At 43.0% G+C, this 17,244-nt stretch overlaps 1 protein-coding gene across 11 annotated transcripts in view; it reads right to left on the bottom strand.

The window, feature by feature from the left end:
- Nucleotides 1-983: 983 nt before the first annotated feature.
- Nucleotides 984-17,244, bottom strand: part of Ptgr2 (prostaglandin reductase 2) — a 31,764-nt gene continuing 15,503 nt past the window's right edge. For 4 of the 11 annotated variants that reach the window (XM_006240327.4, XM_063261733.1, XM_063261734.1 and 1 more), the window contains 6 exons: nucleotides 14,168-14,338; nucleotides 10,591-10,800; nucleotides 8,700-8,821; nucleotides 8,112-8,199; nucleotides 5,777-5,816; nucleotides 1,060-2,846 (listed from right to left, as the gene is read on the bottom strand). In XM_006240327.4, the coding sequence (XP_006240389.1) occupies nucleotides 2,770-2,846; nucleotides 5,777-5,816; nucleotides 8,112-8,199; nucleotides 8,700-8,821; nucleotides 10,591-10,800; nucleotides 14,168-14,338 (708 nt within the window). In that variant the 3' untranslated portion in view covers nucleotides 1,060-2,769. Of the gene's footprint in view, nucleotides 2,847-5,776; nucleotides 5,817-8,081; nucleotides 8,200-8,699; nucleotides 8,837-10,590; nucleotides 10,801-11,456; nucleotides 11,514-14,167; nucleotides 14,339-17,244 lie in introns of those variants that run through there. The other 7 variants (NR_174186.1, NR_174185.1, NM_001399426.1 and 4 more) reach the window with 7 other exon arrangements.

Genomic DNA, 17,244 nt, shown 5'->3' with positions numbered 1-17,244 from the left:
CCCGCCCCCTTCTCTGCCCTTCAAGGCTCTCAGGTCCGCGAAATGTGAAACCAGGTCAGTGCATTCTAGCCGTGACGTCACTGCCTTCCGGCTGAGGCGAGGAGTGCGGCGGCGGCGGCGACGGCGGCGGCTGGGATGGGTGAGATGGTGGGGTAGCTTTCTCCGGAGATGAGGACTTAATGACAGCTGACGAGAAATTGTGCTCCCGAAACACCAAAACCGCATAAAGAGCATTAAAAATGTTCATGGCCCAAGAGGGACCTGGAAATGAAGAACTGCATTGCCCATAGGACTGGGCATGAATTTAGGCACATGCTCATACAGCTTTAGAAACATTTAAGAATTCTCCAGAGATCTTGGATGCCCTGACTGTGGGCTCAGATACCAAAGTTCCAAGCTGGATAATAGTTCTTGTTGAAACTTTCGAGTTTGACTGTGTGAAATTTAAGATCTGGCGTGGTGGTACAGGCCTGTGACTCCAGCAATCCCAACACTAGAGGAGTTCCTGTGAACTAGGGCTGTTCATGGTAAGACCTTGTCCAAAAAACAAACAAACAAACCATGATGTGGTGCAGAAGAGTAGGGGTCTAAAGATAATGCCTGTGGGAATTAATGTTCTCTGAAAGTGCTTATTTTCAAGTTTAGAGATAAGCCAGGAGTCTGGATGAGCTAGGGAGTAGTTTTGGTACAAAACGTCCTGGGAGAAAACACTTCCTCCATACAGTTTGTGCTGGGCACTGTAATCTCATTTGAGGATTGCCATGACAAGGACAACTGGGCTACATCGTATCTGGACAAAACCTTGGGGGTGGCAAGGAAATGTTAACTAGGAGCTAAAATCCTAAAATTGAAGTAAGGATTAAATACACAAAATAGATTTGGCAGTTACCGATACCTGAAGAGATGAAGAATTACCAGAAAGAAAAACTGGAACCCAGAGAAAGTATGTAAAACAAGGTTAGAACGCTGCAAAACCTCACTGATTACAATTTGAATACATTTATTACAAGTTTTGCCTCTAAAATACATTGACTGTAAAAAAGTGGCCATAAGTCATACTCAGAAAACAGCTCCAGTTTTATTTTTCTAAAGGTTGAGTTACAATTAATAAAACGAATGCGATACATCAATATATCTGGAATAGTCACGTCTATGACCATTAGTTAATTTACTTAGTCCTACCATTTTCTGAAGCTTGTTTACTTGGTGCTTGTTGGGGGGAGGTGCAGTTAGGGATTAGCCTCAAGGCTCCTAGAGGTCAGTGTGCCCTGACCTATCCTCAACTCACTTTAACCAGTGATTGATTCCTTAGTGAAGGTTATGTCTATTAGCTCTCCGAGGTACCAGCATGGTAATACAGGCCTTTAACATTGGCACTCTGGAGGCAGGCAGGCAGGTGGATAACTGAGTTCCAGGCCAGCGTGGATCACATAGAAACCAACCTAACAGATTCTGTCTAAAAACTGTTTTTCCTAAAATACACACAAGCTTTTATGAGATGTAGTAAGCTGTTAGGCTTGCTACAGTCAATTGTTTGGCAGAACACGCATAGATCAACTTCTCAATGTAAACCTGGCTCCTGGAGCCTCCCATCAACTCACTTATCTTCTCATACCAGTCCTAATCCAAAACGTCTGCCCTCCACCAACTGTCCCACAATCTGTAAATACCCCAGTGCTGCCCGAAACCCATACACTTAGGCCATTGAAGCCTCTCTTTGGGCAGGCTGCTCTACCTGAGGCCCTGCGTTCTAGAGCCCTGCACCCACAGAGTGGCTCAACTCTCCAGCTCCGGGGGACCCAAAGCCCCACTGCAGGCACTAGAGCCCCATGCAGGCACCAGGCATGCACGTGGTGCACAGACATTCGGGTGTGTAAAATAGAGAGTTCTAAAGTCTCATTAAAAATAGGGAAAGGCTATCTCAATTCTAATACCCTCAGTTTAAGAATGGTAAAAATGGGGGCTGGAGATGGCTCAGTAGTTAGGAGCACTGACTGCTCTTCCAGAGGTCCTGAGTTCAATTCCCAGCAACCACGTGGTGGCTCACAACCATCTGTAATGGGGTCTGATGCCCTCTTCCGGTGTGTCTGAAGAATGGTAAAAAATGTTAAAAAATGTTCCCAGTTCAACAAATGTTAACCACTTCTCACCTTAGAATTAGAGTAGAATTTTACTCACTTCTAAAAGTAATTTAAAAATATATATTCCATTAACAGTTGGGTTAGAAAACCTGGGGTTTAAAAATCACCCAGGGACTTTTAATTACTTGATACAAATATATGTAATATTAGTTTTTACAAGCAAAGTTATCCAAGTGACAAGTGACACCAGTCTGGCATCCTAGCAGTCTCGGCAGTGGGAGACCTGAGGAGATAATTTCAATCTATTGTGGCATCAATATTTCTAATACTGCAACCCTCTAATACAATTTCTCCTGTTGTGGTGACCCACAATCATAAAATTATTTGGTTGCTTCCTTATAACTGTAATTTTGCTGTTATGAATATTAACGTAAATATCTGTTGTGCAGGAGATCTGATATGTGACCCCTCCAGAGGGGTCATGACCCACAGAACCCCTGATTATGGTTAACAATCACATATTAAATGTATAATGAATGTGATATTGAAGATAAAGTGGTTATACAACAAAGAAAATATCACACAGGAATGAGAACTAACTGTACTATAAGATTATTTTTAAACATGTCTTAACAATCTTTGTGGGAAGTGGAGAATAGAGGGTCTCCTGGATGGAGACACACCAAGACTACGGAGAAGAATCTTCTGAAATGCGGACGATCTGCTTCCCTATGTTGCCTCCTGTCATCATGGATTGGAATGCAACTGAAAGAAAAGAGAAATGTTACTATGTCTGTTAGGAGCTCTAACATATAAAATTTGCTTGAAAGTGTGATTTTTCTCTTAAGTTTTTTAGTTTAGTTTTGTTTTCCTCCCACCCTCCACCCACCCACCAGTCTGTTTTGTTTTGTTTGTGGCTGGGTGGTAGGGGTGCATGCCTTTTAATCCTAGGATTCTGTGAGTTTGAGGCCAGCCTGGTCTACAGAGTGAGTTCCAGGACAGCCTGGATTACCCAGTGAAACCCTGTTTGGAGGTATGTGTGTATGGAAGGGGGTATTTTTATGTGGAGGTGGAGAGATGCTTAAGGTATGAGAGTGCTCGTTACTCTTGCAGAGGACATGGGTTTAGTTCTCAGCACCCACATGGTAGCTCACACCCATTCCAATTCCTGGTACCAGCTCTAGGGGATCCAACACTCTCTTCTGGACTTAATGAACACCATGCATGCATGTGGTATAGACCAGGCTGGCCTTGAACTCATAGTGATCCACCTGCTTCTGCCTCCTGTGCTAGAATCGCCCAGCTTCTGTGAGGTTTTGTTTTGTTTTGTTTTGTTTAATATTGCATACAGAAGAAAACTCTCAGGGCGTGTGCATGTAGTCCTAGCACTCTGGAGTTAAGGCTAGAGGATCATGAGTTTAAGGCCAGTCTGGCCTATAGAACAAGACTCCAAAATAGCCAAAGAGTTGGGCAGGAGAGAGAGCACACTGACTCCCTCACATATACTGTATCTTAGAAACCTAGAGGAAAATTCCATTTGAACACTGAGCTTGGACACTGGGGACCTGCCCCAGGCTGGCCTGAAGAAAGAGTAAATGCATTTTGAAGTGTAAGGAAGAGGAGAGAGAGAAAGGAGATCTTGCTTCAAACAAGGACAGACAAAGGTACAAGTAAGACACAAGGGAATGCAATCAACGTCCTGATCCTTGGGCTGTTGTTGGGCTGGGGACAAGTGCTGTTGGCCTGGCATACAAGCCGCTCTGAGTTAACTGCATAAACAGATTGTGACTTTCACCTGTAATTCCTGGGGCAGGAAGACCAGAGTTCAGGATGGCCCAAGCTTTGACTGCAAGTAATCTGGCCTCAAAAAGACTGAAAAATAACAAACCCTACTGCTAATTAAAATGGAAATACCTAGCTGGTACCCACATAACAGCACAGAATCTGAGGAGTAAAGGCAAATAAATATGGGGCCAAAATGCCAGCAAAGACAATTTTAAATAATTCAAAATTTTAGAAACTTAAATTTTATTGAGTAAATACAGTATATACTTGTTAAGTCAGCTGAGTAAAATATATGTTGAAATACTAAATACCAGTTTGGAAATATTTTTTTTTTAAAAGTAAAAAAAAAAAATCAGTTTAAGCCTTTTCATTTGAAATGAACAAGAAAGTGTCTAAGTCTATGTTAGGCAAAAAACAAAACAAAACAAAAAAGAACTTAGAAATGTCTGAGTAATTTAATCTGAAAAGTTAACAAAAGCCTATAAAGCTTTCATAGTCTGAGAAGCCAAAAAATATGTATATATGACATGTATTTGACATATGAAAACTGCTCTGGGGCTGGAGAGATGGCTCAGCGGTTAAGAGCGCTGACTGCTCTTCCAGAGGTCCTGAGTTCAATTCCCAGCAACCACATGGTGGCTCACAACCATCTGTAATGGGATCTGATGCCCTCTTCTGGTGTGTCTGAAGACAGCTACAGTGTACTCACATACATGAAGTAAATAAATAAATCATTAAAAAAAATAATTTGGAGGTTTCCCTTTAAAAAAAGAAAAGAAAACTGCCTCTTGATATGGGATGAATATAGAATGTCAAGCTTGCTTTGTTTTAAGTGCTTGATCCTCAGCGACACTCTTGTAGGAGGCTCTGAACTTTAGGAAGTGGGCTTAGCTGGAGAAAGTAGGTCACAAGAGTTGGGCCCTTCCTGTCTGTCGTCTCAATTTCCTGTCCACCATGATGTAGAAGTGCTCTCAAGTACTCCATGATGGTCTGCCCTACCAAGTGCATGGTGCCATGTGACCATGAACTGACCCTCTAAAATCATGAGCAAAGTAATTCCCTAAAATTTTATTTCAGGTATTTTGTCACAGTGATGAAAAAGTGACTCATACACATGTGAGATATCACTAAAGACAATTCCAATTGTGTTGGAGTGCAATCAGTTAGGAAACCTACATAAACAAGGTTGTTTCACAGGGAAGAGAGAACTCTGTTTTACTTTGGAGATAGTCTCACCTAGCTGAGAATGATCACCTGAGTTCTGGGATTACAGTGGCTGCTACTATAGGTGATCTGTTTGTGCTTCATTTGTGGGAGACAAGCACTTTACCAACTAGCCTACATCCTCAGTCCCATCGATAAGTTATGAACAAGAAAATAAGATGGGTGTGGTAGCAAATGCTGTAATCCCAGCACTTGGGAGGCAAAAGCAGAAGGATCAGGAATTTAGGTCAGCCAGCCTCAGCTGCCACCGAGAGAGAGACAGAGACAGAGACAGAGTGCGCGTGCGTGAGAGGGCACTTGCTCTTAGAGGCCTTGACTGGTATCCACAAGGCCCCAGGTTCAATTCTCCCTCATGGCACAGTACAAAAGCATAGTCTTTCAGTTAACACTGGCCCTCCATGCTTCTAAAAAGGGGGAGAATAGTGACTTGGGTTAGCACAATGGTTAGTGTGTGCTTAATGCGAAGGGGGCCATAGGCTCATTCTCTAGAACAAAAGAACACCTGAAAGGCAGTGTTAAAAGAAAAATCATGGGCTGGGGATTTGGCTCAGTGGTAGAGCACTTGCCTAGCAAGCGCAAGGCCCTGGGTTTGGTCCTCAGCTCCGAAAAAAAAAAAAAGAAAGAAAGAAAGAAAAATCACTCCATGTGTTGAGCACATGTATGAAGTAAATCTGTATTCATCTTACCTCCCATGTTTTCCAAGCCGTTTGCCACAGTCTCCTTGATCTGTGAATCATAATAGCTAGATTTAGGGTTAATGGTTTCCATAAAAGGAAATTTAGAACAGTAAAATCCTATATTCCCATTGTCTAATCTTTCTTTTTTTTTTTTTCTTTTCTCTTTTTTTCGGAGCTGGGGACCGAACCCAGGGCCTTGCGCTTGCTAGGCAATCGCTCTACCACTGAGCTAAATCCCCAGCCCCTAATCTTTCTTAAAAAACAAAAAAACTTTACTTTTGTTTTTTCATATTTGTTTTGTGGGTGAGTTCACACTTGTCATTCATAGCATGCATGTGGAGGTCAGAGAGCACCTTGCAGATTCTTTCTCTCCGTAGAGCAGGCTTGCCCCAAATGTAAAGAGGTCAGACTGAGTCTGCCTCCCAAGTGCTGGGTTTAAAGGCATGACCTACATGCCCAGCTTAGCTCTTTCTACATGGGTTCTGGGGATCAAACTCAGTTCTTCCACTTGGCAATGGGTGTCCATAGTCACTGAACATCTTACAGCTCTAGACCCCCAGGCCACCCCACCCCAGCCCACGTTAAACAAACTGCTTATGTGGCAGAGAATGACACTGAATTCACGCTCCTCTGCTGCCCTCACCTCCCTGTGCTGGCGTGACAGGCCTGTGCCACTGCACCAGTTTACTTTCTGCTTCACGTGTGCTAAGCGTGCACCCTACCAAGTTACACCCCCAGTCCATACAGACCCGCTTGGAAAAAATTATCTAAATAGACACATATACAATCATTTCAGGGTTTAAGAAGAACATCTTATCTGAATCCCAGATTAATAATTTCTAATTTTGCCCAACAACCAAAAGAGGCATCGGAATAACCACAAAGAAAAAATATTAAAAGGATATTTACTGAACTCTATAGAAATCATAAGGAAATAGGCTATATAAACCAAAGTAACATAACGCATTAGTGAGTTTATAGCTATTCTAGATTTTCTAAAATGAATGACTTGCCCAACTATATACAATTTAACACATTTCCATTAAAAAAAATATCCAAAGAGGGTCTGATATGTGCTGATATGACGTTTAAGAAGGCACAATTTCTGGGGCTGCAGAGATGACTCAGTGTTTAAGAAAAATGGCTGCTCTCCCAGAAGACCCAGGTTTAACCCACTACCCAGATGACATCTTACAGCTGTCTGTAACTCCAGTTCTGGGGATCTGACACCCACTTCTAGCCTGTGAGAACCAGGGCAAGCAAGTGTCATTCAAACAGTCCTGGAGACAAAACGTCTATACACAGCAAATTAAATTTAAAATCATAATTTCTAAGTACAATTCATAAATATCTGTTAAATTAATGAACACTACAAATTTAGATTTCAGGAAAAATTCCTATTGATTTTGTAAAGTAAAGCTTAACTGTTTAAAAGATCCGGGTGTGGTGTGTGAGCCTTTAATCCTAGCAGAGGCAGAGGCAGAGGCAGAGGCAGAGGCAGGATGAATTTGAGGCCAACCTGGTCTACAAAGTGGGTCCAGGACAGCTAGGGCTGGTTACACTGAGAAACCCTGTCTCAAAACAAAACAAAATTATTTAAAAGATCTTATTTTATTTTATGTGTCTGAGTGTTTTGCCTGAACAGACTTATGTATGTACACCTGTGAACTGCTCTGTCCCTGCAAGGCCGGGAGAGGTTATGGATTCCCTGGAACTAGAGTTAGAGATAGTTGGTAGCCTGTGGGTGTTGGGAACCAAATCCAGGCCCAGCAAATGCTCTTAACCACAGAGCAGCTTCTGCAGTTCTGAGTTTAATAAAAATTACATAAAGGTAATAAAAGGGTTTCACAGTTAGGAGATTATAGTCACCTGAGAGGAAATTTTGCTCAGAGATTATGTGTCTGTGTGTGTCTGTGAGTATGTGCACGTGAGCGCAGCTGCTTAGGGGCTGCAGAGAGGGTCCCAGAGCCCCTGGGGCTGCAGTCACAGTCATTGTGAGCAGCCTGACATACTTGCTGAAAACACAATTGGGTCCTCTGTAAGAGTACCGTGTGCCTTAGCCACTGAACCATTTCTCTAGCCCATCTTTTGTAGCAATTTTTCATAATAAAACGAAAGCATGCCAAATGGCAGAAAAATGGATACTTTTGTAGTTAATAGAAGTTTAGGCTGGGGGTGTGGGTCAGCTGGTAGAGTACTTGCTTAGTCCAGGGTGGAGCATGCCTACAACCCTCACACTGGTGAGGGAGAGGTAGGAGGCTAAGGGCTGAAGGTCATTTCAGCTAGTGTCAAGTTCAAGGCCAGCCTGGCCTACATGAAATGTGGTTCAAAACACACATTTTACCTTTAGCTTTCCTTCTTTAAACCACTGACTCAGCTGTAGAATTCCAGGCTCAAATCTATCTTTATAATTTAATACCATAAATCTCTCTCTGTAAATAGACAATAAAAGAATAATGATTAGAGAACATTTCAAGAGAACCTGAAGTCAAATATTTAAATGGCAGTACCTTTGTTAGTCTTTAAGTTAGCATATACTCATGCAGAGTCTGGTCAGGTACAGTTGTAGGTGTAGTTAAGGTACATTATAGACTCTGCCTGAGTTGTACGCACAGGCGGGTAAGTGCACTAAACTTTGACTGCTTCTGTCTGCTTATCTCTCTAACCTATTTGGCAACATCATTGTGATTTCTCCTTTGTGGATAACATTCTTTCCCCACGCTCACACGATTTCATCCAGTCAAAAACTTGAACTATTAGTCGTCTGAGAATGAGGGAACCAAAATTTAAATATTGAGCCGCCTTAAGTACAGACTTTTCAGTTTTACCTAATAAGAAAAAAGCTGTAACTGAATACATTTCCCATCTATGTAAGGAAACTCTCCAGCCCTGCCCCTGTGAACGTGGTGGGAAGGGCAAAGGGAGGACACACCTTGTGATGTTTCTTTCCTTCTGGATTGCTTCTACAGCAGGGGGCAGCGGAGGAGGATAGGGCACGTCTTTATTGTACTGAGAAATCTGACCACACAGAATGATGTGGCTGTTCTGATTCATCTGTGTAGAGAAACACTGATGATTACACCCTTGGACACCTTTCCAGTTGGTGGGCTTACAGCTAATCAGTGAAAGCCGTAACCACACACTTAGACCTTTATTGCCAATAATTGCATTTATTTGGAAGACATATACTTAAAAGTATTTTAAATATTTTATCTATTTGGTTGTGTGTGTGTGTGTGTGGTGTGTGTATACACATTACACATGCACACGCACACACACACACACACACACATACCTGCATGAATTTTATGTTCACCACATACACGTAGGTGCCTGTCGAGGTCAGACGGGAGCCTCAGATCCCCCTGGAACTGGAGTTATATGTGGTTTTGAGCTGCTTGATGTGCATGTCAGGAACCAAACCAGGTCCTCTACAAGAGCAGTAAGTACTCTCTGTAGCCCTACAAGTTTTAATAAATCCTCTGAAGGAATGTAGAACTAATCAAAGTTTGGTAATCACCAAAAGGATTATATTATATATATTAGTTATCACTGGCCTTGCTGCTTTTAGTAGTAGTAGTAGTAGTAGTAGTAGTAGTAGTAGTAGTAGTAGTAGTAGTAGTAGTAGTGTATTTCTTTTTTAAAGGCTTTATTGAGCTGGAAAGATGGCTCAGTGGTTAAGAGCACTGACTGCTCTTCCAGAGGTCCTGAGTTCAAATCCCACAACCACATGGTGGCTCACAACCATCTGTAATGAGATCGGATGCCCTGTTCTGGTGTGTCTATATAATAAATACATGTACTTTTTAAAAAGCTTTATTATTTTTAATTGTGTATATATGTGTGGGTCTGTGTAAGAACTGTAACAGGCTCCAGACCTCAGCACAACTGAGTCAATGGTGGAGGTGCCCTTCAGGCTGCAAAAGTCAGCACAGAGACAGCACCACCTGCTGAGATGAAAATGCTCAAGTCCACAGTCGGGAGAAAGTCTCTCAGTGCGCGAACCTTGCCACTTTGCTTCTGTAGGTCCACTTCTGACTAACTGGTCTTGTTAACAGAATTGTATCAATTTAGGATATGGGTTTTGTGCTTAAAAGCTCACCCTGAGAAAGGCTCAGGGCTGCACTGGGATCCTGAGCATGTAATGAAGTTGGTAGCCAGCTAATAAAGACTTCTATTGGCTTAAACCCATGTCTTCTCTGTGGCTACACCACAACACGTACATGCCTGTAAGGGCAAGAGCTTGAGGCGGCCAGAAGTGTCAGCTCTCCCATGAGCTTGACTTACAGAACTTAGGCCCTCTGTAAAAGCAGTGTACACTCTGAACCGCTGAACCGCTTCTCTGGCCCAATAATATACTTCTCTAGATTTAAATGATTTAATTTCAACTGCAAGTAATTTTACATATAGTAAATTCCTATTGTCAACTATTGATATTTTACTACATTGTCAATAAAAAATGCATAACACCTATAATCTATGAGAACCATCTCCCTACCCAACTCAGGGTGATGGACACCGTCGGGGTCTCCATTTCAAAAATGCAGCTCTTAATTTTTCATAGAAGTAAATTGAAGGTAAAAATATTATATTGCTAGGCAGGAACTGAAATTCAGAATACAAATGTGCAATCAAATGAAAGTATCAATAAGCTCTCTTGTATAACTTAAATATAATAATAATAATACGATCTTTCAAAATGAGCCTTGTAATTTTATAGTTCCCCCTCAATACCAAGCAAAAGTAGATCACAATAAATATTCTTATATTATATAATATGTAACATCGTGGAGATTTGTAACAGAGACAGATCAGCAGACAACCTGACTTATCACCGCATTGCTGATGTCACCTCCAACATTGTCAAAGTAAACATCCACTCCGTCCGGGCACGCTTCTCGAAGCTGTTCTGCAACATTCCCTGTTTTGTAATTGACTGCAGCATCAAACCCCAGCTCTGAGGTCAAAAAGAGACATTTCTCATGCGTTCCACAAATTCCCACCACTCTGGAACAACCAAGCAGGTGGCCAATCTAGGGAAGAATTTTTGGAAAATTAAATGACTTTATATTCATATAGACGTAAAAATGTCAAAGTATATAAGGTACTGCAAGTAGAAGAGAGCATTTGTCCTAATATTTATGTCAGCTTGACACAAGCTAGCATCGTCTGAGAGGAGGGAACTCCAATTGAGAAAACGCCTCATAAGATTTAAGTGTAGGCAGGCCTGTAGGTGTGGGCGGGCCCAGCCCATTGTGGGTAGTACCACCCCTGGGCTGATGGTCCTGAATTCTAAGAAAACATCGGGACATTAGTACTCCTCCATGGTCTCTGCATCAGATCCTGTCTCCTGGTTTGTACCGTTTAAGATCCTGCCCTGACTTCCCTCCGCGATGGACCTGGAGGTGTAAGCAGAATACTCTTAGCTTTACTTTGGTCACAACGTTTCATCACAGCAACAGTAACCCTTAGACAGGACTTATCACAATTTAGATTTGATGACAGTGCTTTTAACTTAAAAAAAAAATGTTTTTTTGAGATGGGATTTTTCTGTAGAGCCCAGGCTAGCCTCGAACACAGAGATCTACAACCTCTGCCTGCCTGCCTTTGCCTCCCAAGTGCTGAGATTAAAGGTGTGCACTACCACTGCCTGGTTTAACAAAAAAATTTAAAGAATTACTATCCTCACCTTTGATCCTAGTACTCAAAAGGCAGAGGCAAGAGTTATCTCTATAGCCAAGAGAACCTGTCTCAAAAAAATAAACAAAACAAAGACTGAGGACAGATAATGTGATCCTTAAAAACAAACAAACAATAAAATAGTTAAAATTCACAACTTAATATAAGTCATGAGACCCCAAGAATCACGCTTAAAATTCAGTAATTTTCAGGGCTGTGAGGAACACAAATGACAGCTAAAATATAGTTACAGTATGCTATTTCCCACACTAAGTAAACTACTGTGCCTGTTACTTTCTATTGCTATGATAAAACACCAGAACCAAAAACAGCCTAAGAAAGAGAGATTACAAGAGCCCATCATGGAGGGGGTAGGGTGTTGGGTGGGGGGGAGGCTGGTGGCAGGAGCAGGAAATAGAAATCACACCTTCAGCCCCAAGCAGGAAGAGGAAAGGAAACTGTAGGATGAGGCTATGAACTCTCAAAGCCTGTCCCAGTGGCAGGCTTCCCCCAGCAAGGCTGCACCATCTCCCCATACAGCACCGCCAAGTGTTCAATAATGGAGGTTATTCTCATTCAAACCTCCACAGCTGCTATGGTTGCTCATCTTGACTGTCCACTTGATGAGACCTAGCATCGCCATGGACGCAAACCTCTGGGCATATCTTTGATGACTTATCTACATGAGGTTAACTGAAAGGGAGACCCATCGCAAATTCACGGCTGGGCCCACACTGCACGCACTGGAGAAGACAGGCTGAGCACATGCATCCCTGCTTTGTTTCTTTGGTGCTGATGCAGTTTGACAATCTGCCCTGAGCGCCTCTGATCATGGCTTCTCTGCCAAAAGAAACCGTACCCTGGACCTGTGTGCCAAGTACAACCCTTCTTACTTGGGTTGCTTCTCTCATGCACTTTATCACAGCAAAGACAGCTAAGATACCTACTATTTATAAAACACTGCACTTTGTACTGTTCTTTCTAAACATTTACTGCAGACCTACAATCCAACACATGTTTTTGCCACTGCTGTAATCTCAGCCCGTGATGAAAGGGTGAGGGAGGAGGAACAGGCATTCAGGGGCAGCCAGGGAGACAAGTGACTATGCTTCCAAATATAAATAAACAACCTTCTTGTGGAAGAATTAAGAATTTTTTTAAAATGTAAGTTTGATTTTATGTTGATGTTTGGTGCTGGCAACATGGAGCCTCATACATACTTAGCAAGGGCTCTAACCACTGCACTACAACCCAAGACCCCTGTGCTAGTTAAGATTGTAATTGGCCCCCAAGACCCCTGTGGTAGTTAAGATTGTAATTGGCCCCCGTGGCCTCTTGGCAGCGGCACTATTAGATGCTGGAGGAAGTATGTCAGCATGGGAGTGGCCCTGAGGTTTTATATGCGTAAGCTACACCTATCCTGGCTCAGTCGTCTCCCTCTACTGCCTGTCCATCAAGATGTAGAACTCTGAGCTCCTTCTGCACCATGTCTGCCTGCAGCCGCCATGTTTCCTGCCATGACAGTTAGGGACTGAACCTCTGAAACTGTAAGGCAGCCCCAATTAAATGTTGTCCTTTAGAAGCATTGCCGTGGTCATGGTGTCTGCACACAGCCCAACTAAGATGGCCCCTTTGTAGTTTTTGAAAGATGTGTTTTGCTGCATGTATGTGTGTGTGTTATGTACATGTCTGGGGCATGAGACGCCAGAGGCAACACTGGGTCCCCTGACCTGGAGTTACAGAGAGTTCTAAGCCACTCTGTGGTGCTGAGAACTAACCTAGGTTCTGTGCAAGAACAGCAAATACTCTTAACCACTGAGCCAGCTCTCCAACCCTGCTTGCTTGTCTTTTAATTCCAGGAGTTACACAGACCGCTGTGATTGTCATCCCTATATGGGTGACAGAGCTACTCTAACATCTGCCACATCTGTTTATTTAGCAGAAAGAGACACAAAAACCTGTGTTTTTCATATTGTTATCAACAGAATCTAGGTAATAACACTATTTCTGCCAACAGTGTATAAAGTAATGACATACGGTCTTACAAATTTAAAATAAGAGGGCTGGAGGGATGGCTCAGTGGTTAAGAGAGCACTTACTGCTCTTACTGGATTCTGTTCCAAAGACCAGTATCAGGAGGCTCACAACCGCTTGTAGCACGTCACAAAAATAACAAATCCTTTTAATTGAAATAATTTTTATCTTATATCTGTGTATCCTTATATACATTACAGTCAGCCACATTCCCATTTCTTATCCCCCTCCCATCCCCTTTGGAATTCCTTCTCCATCCTCACACACACCGCTCCTGTGTTTGTTTTAAATAACCCATTAAGTTGAATTAGTGTTGCTTGCTTGTGCATGGGTGTGAGGTTATTTGTGGATCATGAGCAACTTACAAATGGCTAATCCCTAGAATCAATTAATTACTTTTTATGAAAAAGTTTTATGTACTCCAGGCTGGGCTTGAACTCAGTAAGGAGCAGAGGCTAATCCTGAACTTCTGACCTTCCTGCCTCCACCCCTACGTGCTGAGATTACAGGTGTGCATCACCACACCACTTTGTGTGGTGCTAAGGATCAAACTCAGAGCTTCATGCGTGCTAGGCAAGCACTCTACCAACGGTGCTATGTCACCCGCCCTTACTTTCATATTTTAAATTATATACATGTATTATGCCTTCTGTTTTAGGAAAGTCAAGTAATTTTTGCAAACTTTACCTGCCCAGCCAAAGATCCACAGGCGCCTGCCGCCCCGCTGACAACCATGGTCTGATTAGATCCAGCAGATACATGACCTTTTTCCTGTACCCCAATCAAGGAAGTCAAGCCGGGCATACCTATAGCTCCAAGGAAATACGAAAGGTGTCCATCCACAAGTTGTGGGTCTACCTAAAATAAAACACATGGATTTTAAACAATGCTGAAATTACAGTTTATGCCACCAAGTCAGAGAGTTATGGGCTGAGTAGTGTTAAATGTCCATATCCTCTAAGTATACGGGATCAATACCTGTAGGTGGTATTTGAGGTAAAATAAGGTCATAAAGTGGGAACCTAATACATGCGCGCCATTAGGAGAAGGAACGGATGCCACATCCCTCGCTGCCTGGAAAGGATACTTGATAACACAGGAAGGTGCTCCTGTAAGCGCAGAAAGACTTTGCCAGAAACGGAATGTTCCAGAACCTCAATCTTGGGTTTTTAACCTTTAGAACGGGAAGTGAGTTCCTGAGGCCACCCAGTCTGTGTGGTGTTTTTAGTAGTCTACAGTAGGCACTCTTTGGTCCTGTTGAAATTCTACCATAACCGTAAACAATAGCTACACTGGGTGCTAAGGGATGGCCTTACCGTCGTGGGGATCAGAGTTTGACCTTACAACCCTTATAAAAACGCCAAGCACACTACTGCCCTCCCAGTCTGGGGAGAAAGGAATGAGTCCCAGTGCTCGCTGGCCACCTAATCCAGTTCAGTCTCTGTCCGTGTCGGAGGAAGTAGACAGCACCCCTGAAGACAGGAGAAGGAGGCAGAACATTTAAACTGGTCCTTCAGCCTCTACATGCACATACATACCCATGTGCTCCCAAACACATCACACACACAATATATATACATACATATACACACACACATAAAAAGAAAAAGGAATATTTTCTTCACATTAACAAAACCAACTTTAACAGTTCTTACATAAACTATTTTTTGTGAATTCCCATGTATATACCAGCAGAGAAAAAATTCATACTAGGAAAATACAAGGCAAAGTCGTAAAGATTTTAAATCCCTGCAGTTCCAAAATAAACATCTATCTGAACTCACACCTCAGTTGAACAGAGGTACTGTGTAGGTAGCCAAGCTGCTCCCAGAACCCACAGATCAGGAAACTAAAATCCCAGCCCGGGGTGGGCTACGTCCCTTCAGGTTGTCGGAAGCAGAGACCCCAAAATAATAAAGGCGACCGCCAGGGATGTTGGCTGCTCAGAACTAGATCCTAAGCCCTGCTTGAGTGGCAAGCCACAGAGAAGTCGAGCTGTAACTGAGCTAGAAGCTCCCTCTCCCTATGAGGACTTAAGTGCTGGGAGGCGCCATGCAGACTGCTGGGGGACGAAAAGTCATCAGTACTTTCCTTAGCGGTTGTCCTTGTCTGCAGCAATACCAATCTTTTAGGCAAAACGTGCCTGGTGGTGCAACGGCAGCAAGTGTGTCAAGTAACCAACCACTTTCCGAGTAGATGTGAGGTCTGGTTCTGAAAGAAGGAATTTACATCTGGAACTATAAACTTGGTCAGAAGCCTGTGGCCAGAGAGGTTGCAGCCCCAATGAGGAGGCCACCAGATTTGCTTTGCTAAGTGAACAAGATGTCTTGTCAGACTGCCTTCTAAGTAATGTTTCTGTCCATAACTAATGTTGCCATCAGTTGTGGTCGGTCTCTCTGCGCAGCCTCACAGCTGGTCAGAGCACTGAGAATAAGTGATTAATAAGTGACTGGTGAAAGCTGAGCCAACAGTACAACTGAGCTGTCAGCATCGCCCACTCTAAAGGTGAGAACAGCAAAGAAGGAGCAGAAGCAATGTAAGAGCCATACAAAAGGATACATGTCTTCAAGGCACGGGTGGATGGCCAACTCAGAGCAGCTATGGTTATCTACCTAAAACCTACACAAGACTGAGCTCATCAACACAATCTCCTGGGAGGTAGGGGCTCACATGAACCACTCCATGGGAATTTAGTCAGCCACATGTATTTTCAGATAACGTTTGTAATTTAAAATATGATACTGAGGGCTGGTGATGAGGTTCAGTTGGTAGAGCGCTTGCCTAGCATGCATATATAAATCCCTAATACCATATAAAAAAGAAATGGCTATGCACACATGAAATACAACACAGGAGGCCAAGGCAGGAAGATCTGAGTTCAAGGCCATCCTCAGCTACACAGTAAGTTCAAGGCCATCCTAGACTACATGAAACCTTGTCTCAAATTGGTGGACCATGGGGAACTGGAGAGACGGTTCAATAATTAAAAGTGCTGTCTGCTTTTCTAGAGGACCAGGATTTGATTCTTGGTACCCACAAGGTGGCTCACAACCATCTGTAACTCTGGTTCCATCCTCTTCTGGCCTGCCCCAGCATGCAAATGGTGCAGACATACATGCAACCAAATATCATATACAAAGTTTTTAAAAATAAATATTTTAGGCTGGTCATGGTGGCACACACCTTTAATCTCAGTACTAAGGAGGCAGAGGCAAGTGGACCAAGGTCAGCCTAGTCTGCAGAATGGGTTCTAGGATAGCCTGGTGGGGTTGGGGATTTAGCTAGTGGTAGAGCGCTTGCCTAGCAAGCGCAAGGCCCTGGGTTCGGTCCTCAGTTCCCGGGGGGGGGGGGGGGGGGGGACACAAAATAACAAAAGGATAGCCTGGTTACACAGAGAAACTGTTTCAAATAACCAAAACCAAACAAATATGATAAAGATGAGGACCAAGATGACATTCAAAGGGTTAGCAAAAGGCAAGGGTTTTACCACTTCACTTGCTTTTTACAGCACTGGTGACTAAACACAGGCTCTCACCCAGAACTAGGAAACCCTGTACCTCTGAACTACAGCTCTATCCTTGAGGCAAGTGTTAAGGCAAATGAGGAAAGTCATTTTAACACAATTACTCTTGACTGCAAGAACTGACCTCTAGAACAAGGGAGCCCACAGGCCCACAGATGGCTCCCTACAGGTGTCCTTCCTGTAAGGTTTTGGTTGTTAGGACCATTACAATAGTTCCTGTTTGTTTTTAAGACCGGCATTA

This window comes from Rattus norvegicus, chromosome 6 (genome assembly GCF_036323735.1).
Source record: "Rattus norvegicus strain BN/NHsdMcwi chromosome 6, GRCr8, whole genome shotgun sequence".
Taxonomy (NCBI): domain Eukaryota; kingdom Metazoa; phylum Chordata; class Mammalia; order Rodentia; family Muridae; genus Rattus; species Rattus norvegicus.
Note: the sequence above shows the minus strand (reverse complement) of the source record. Positions and strands in the feature narration are given on the sequence as shown.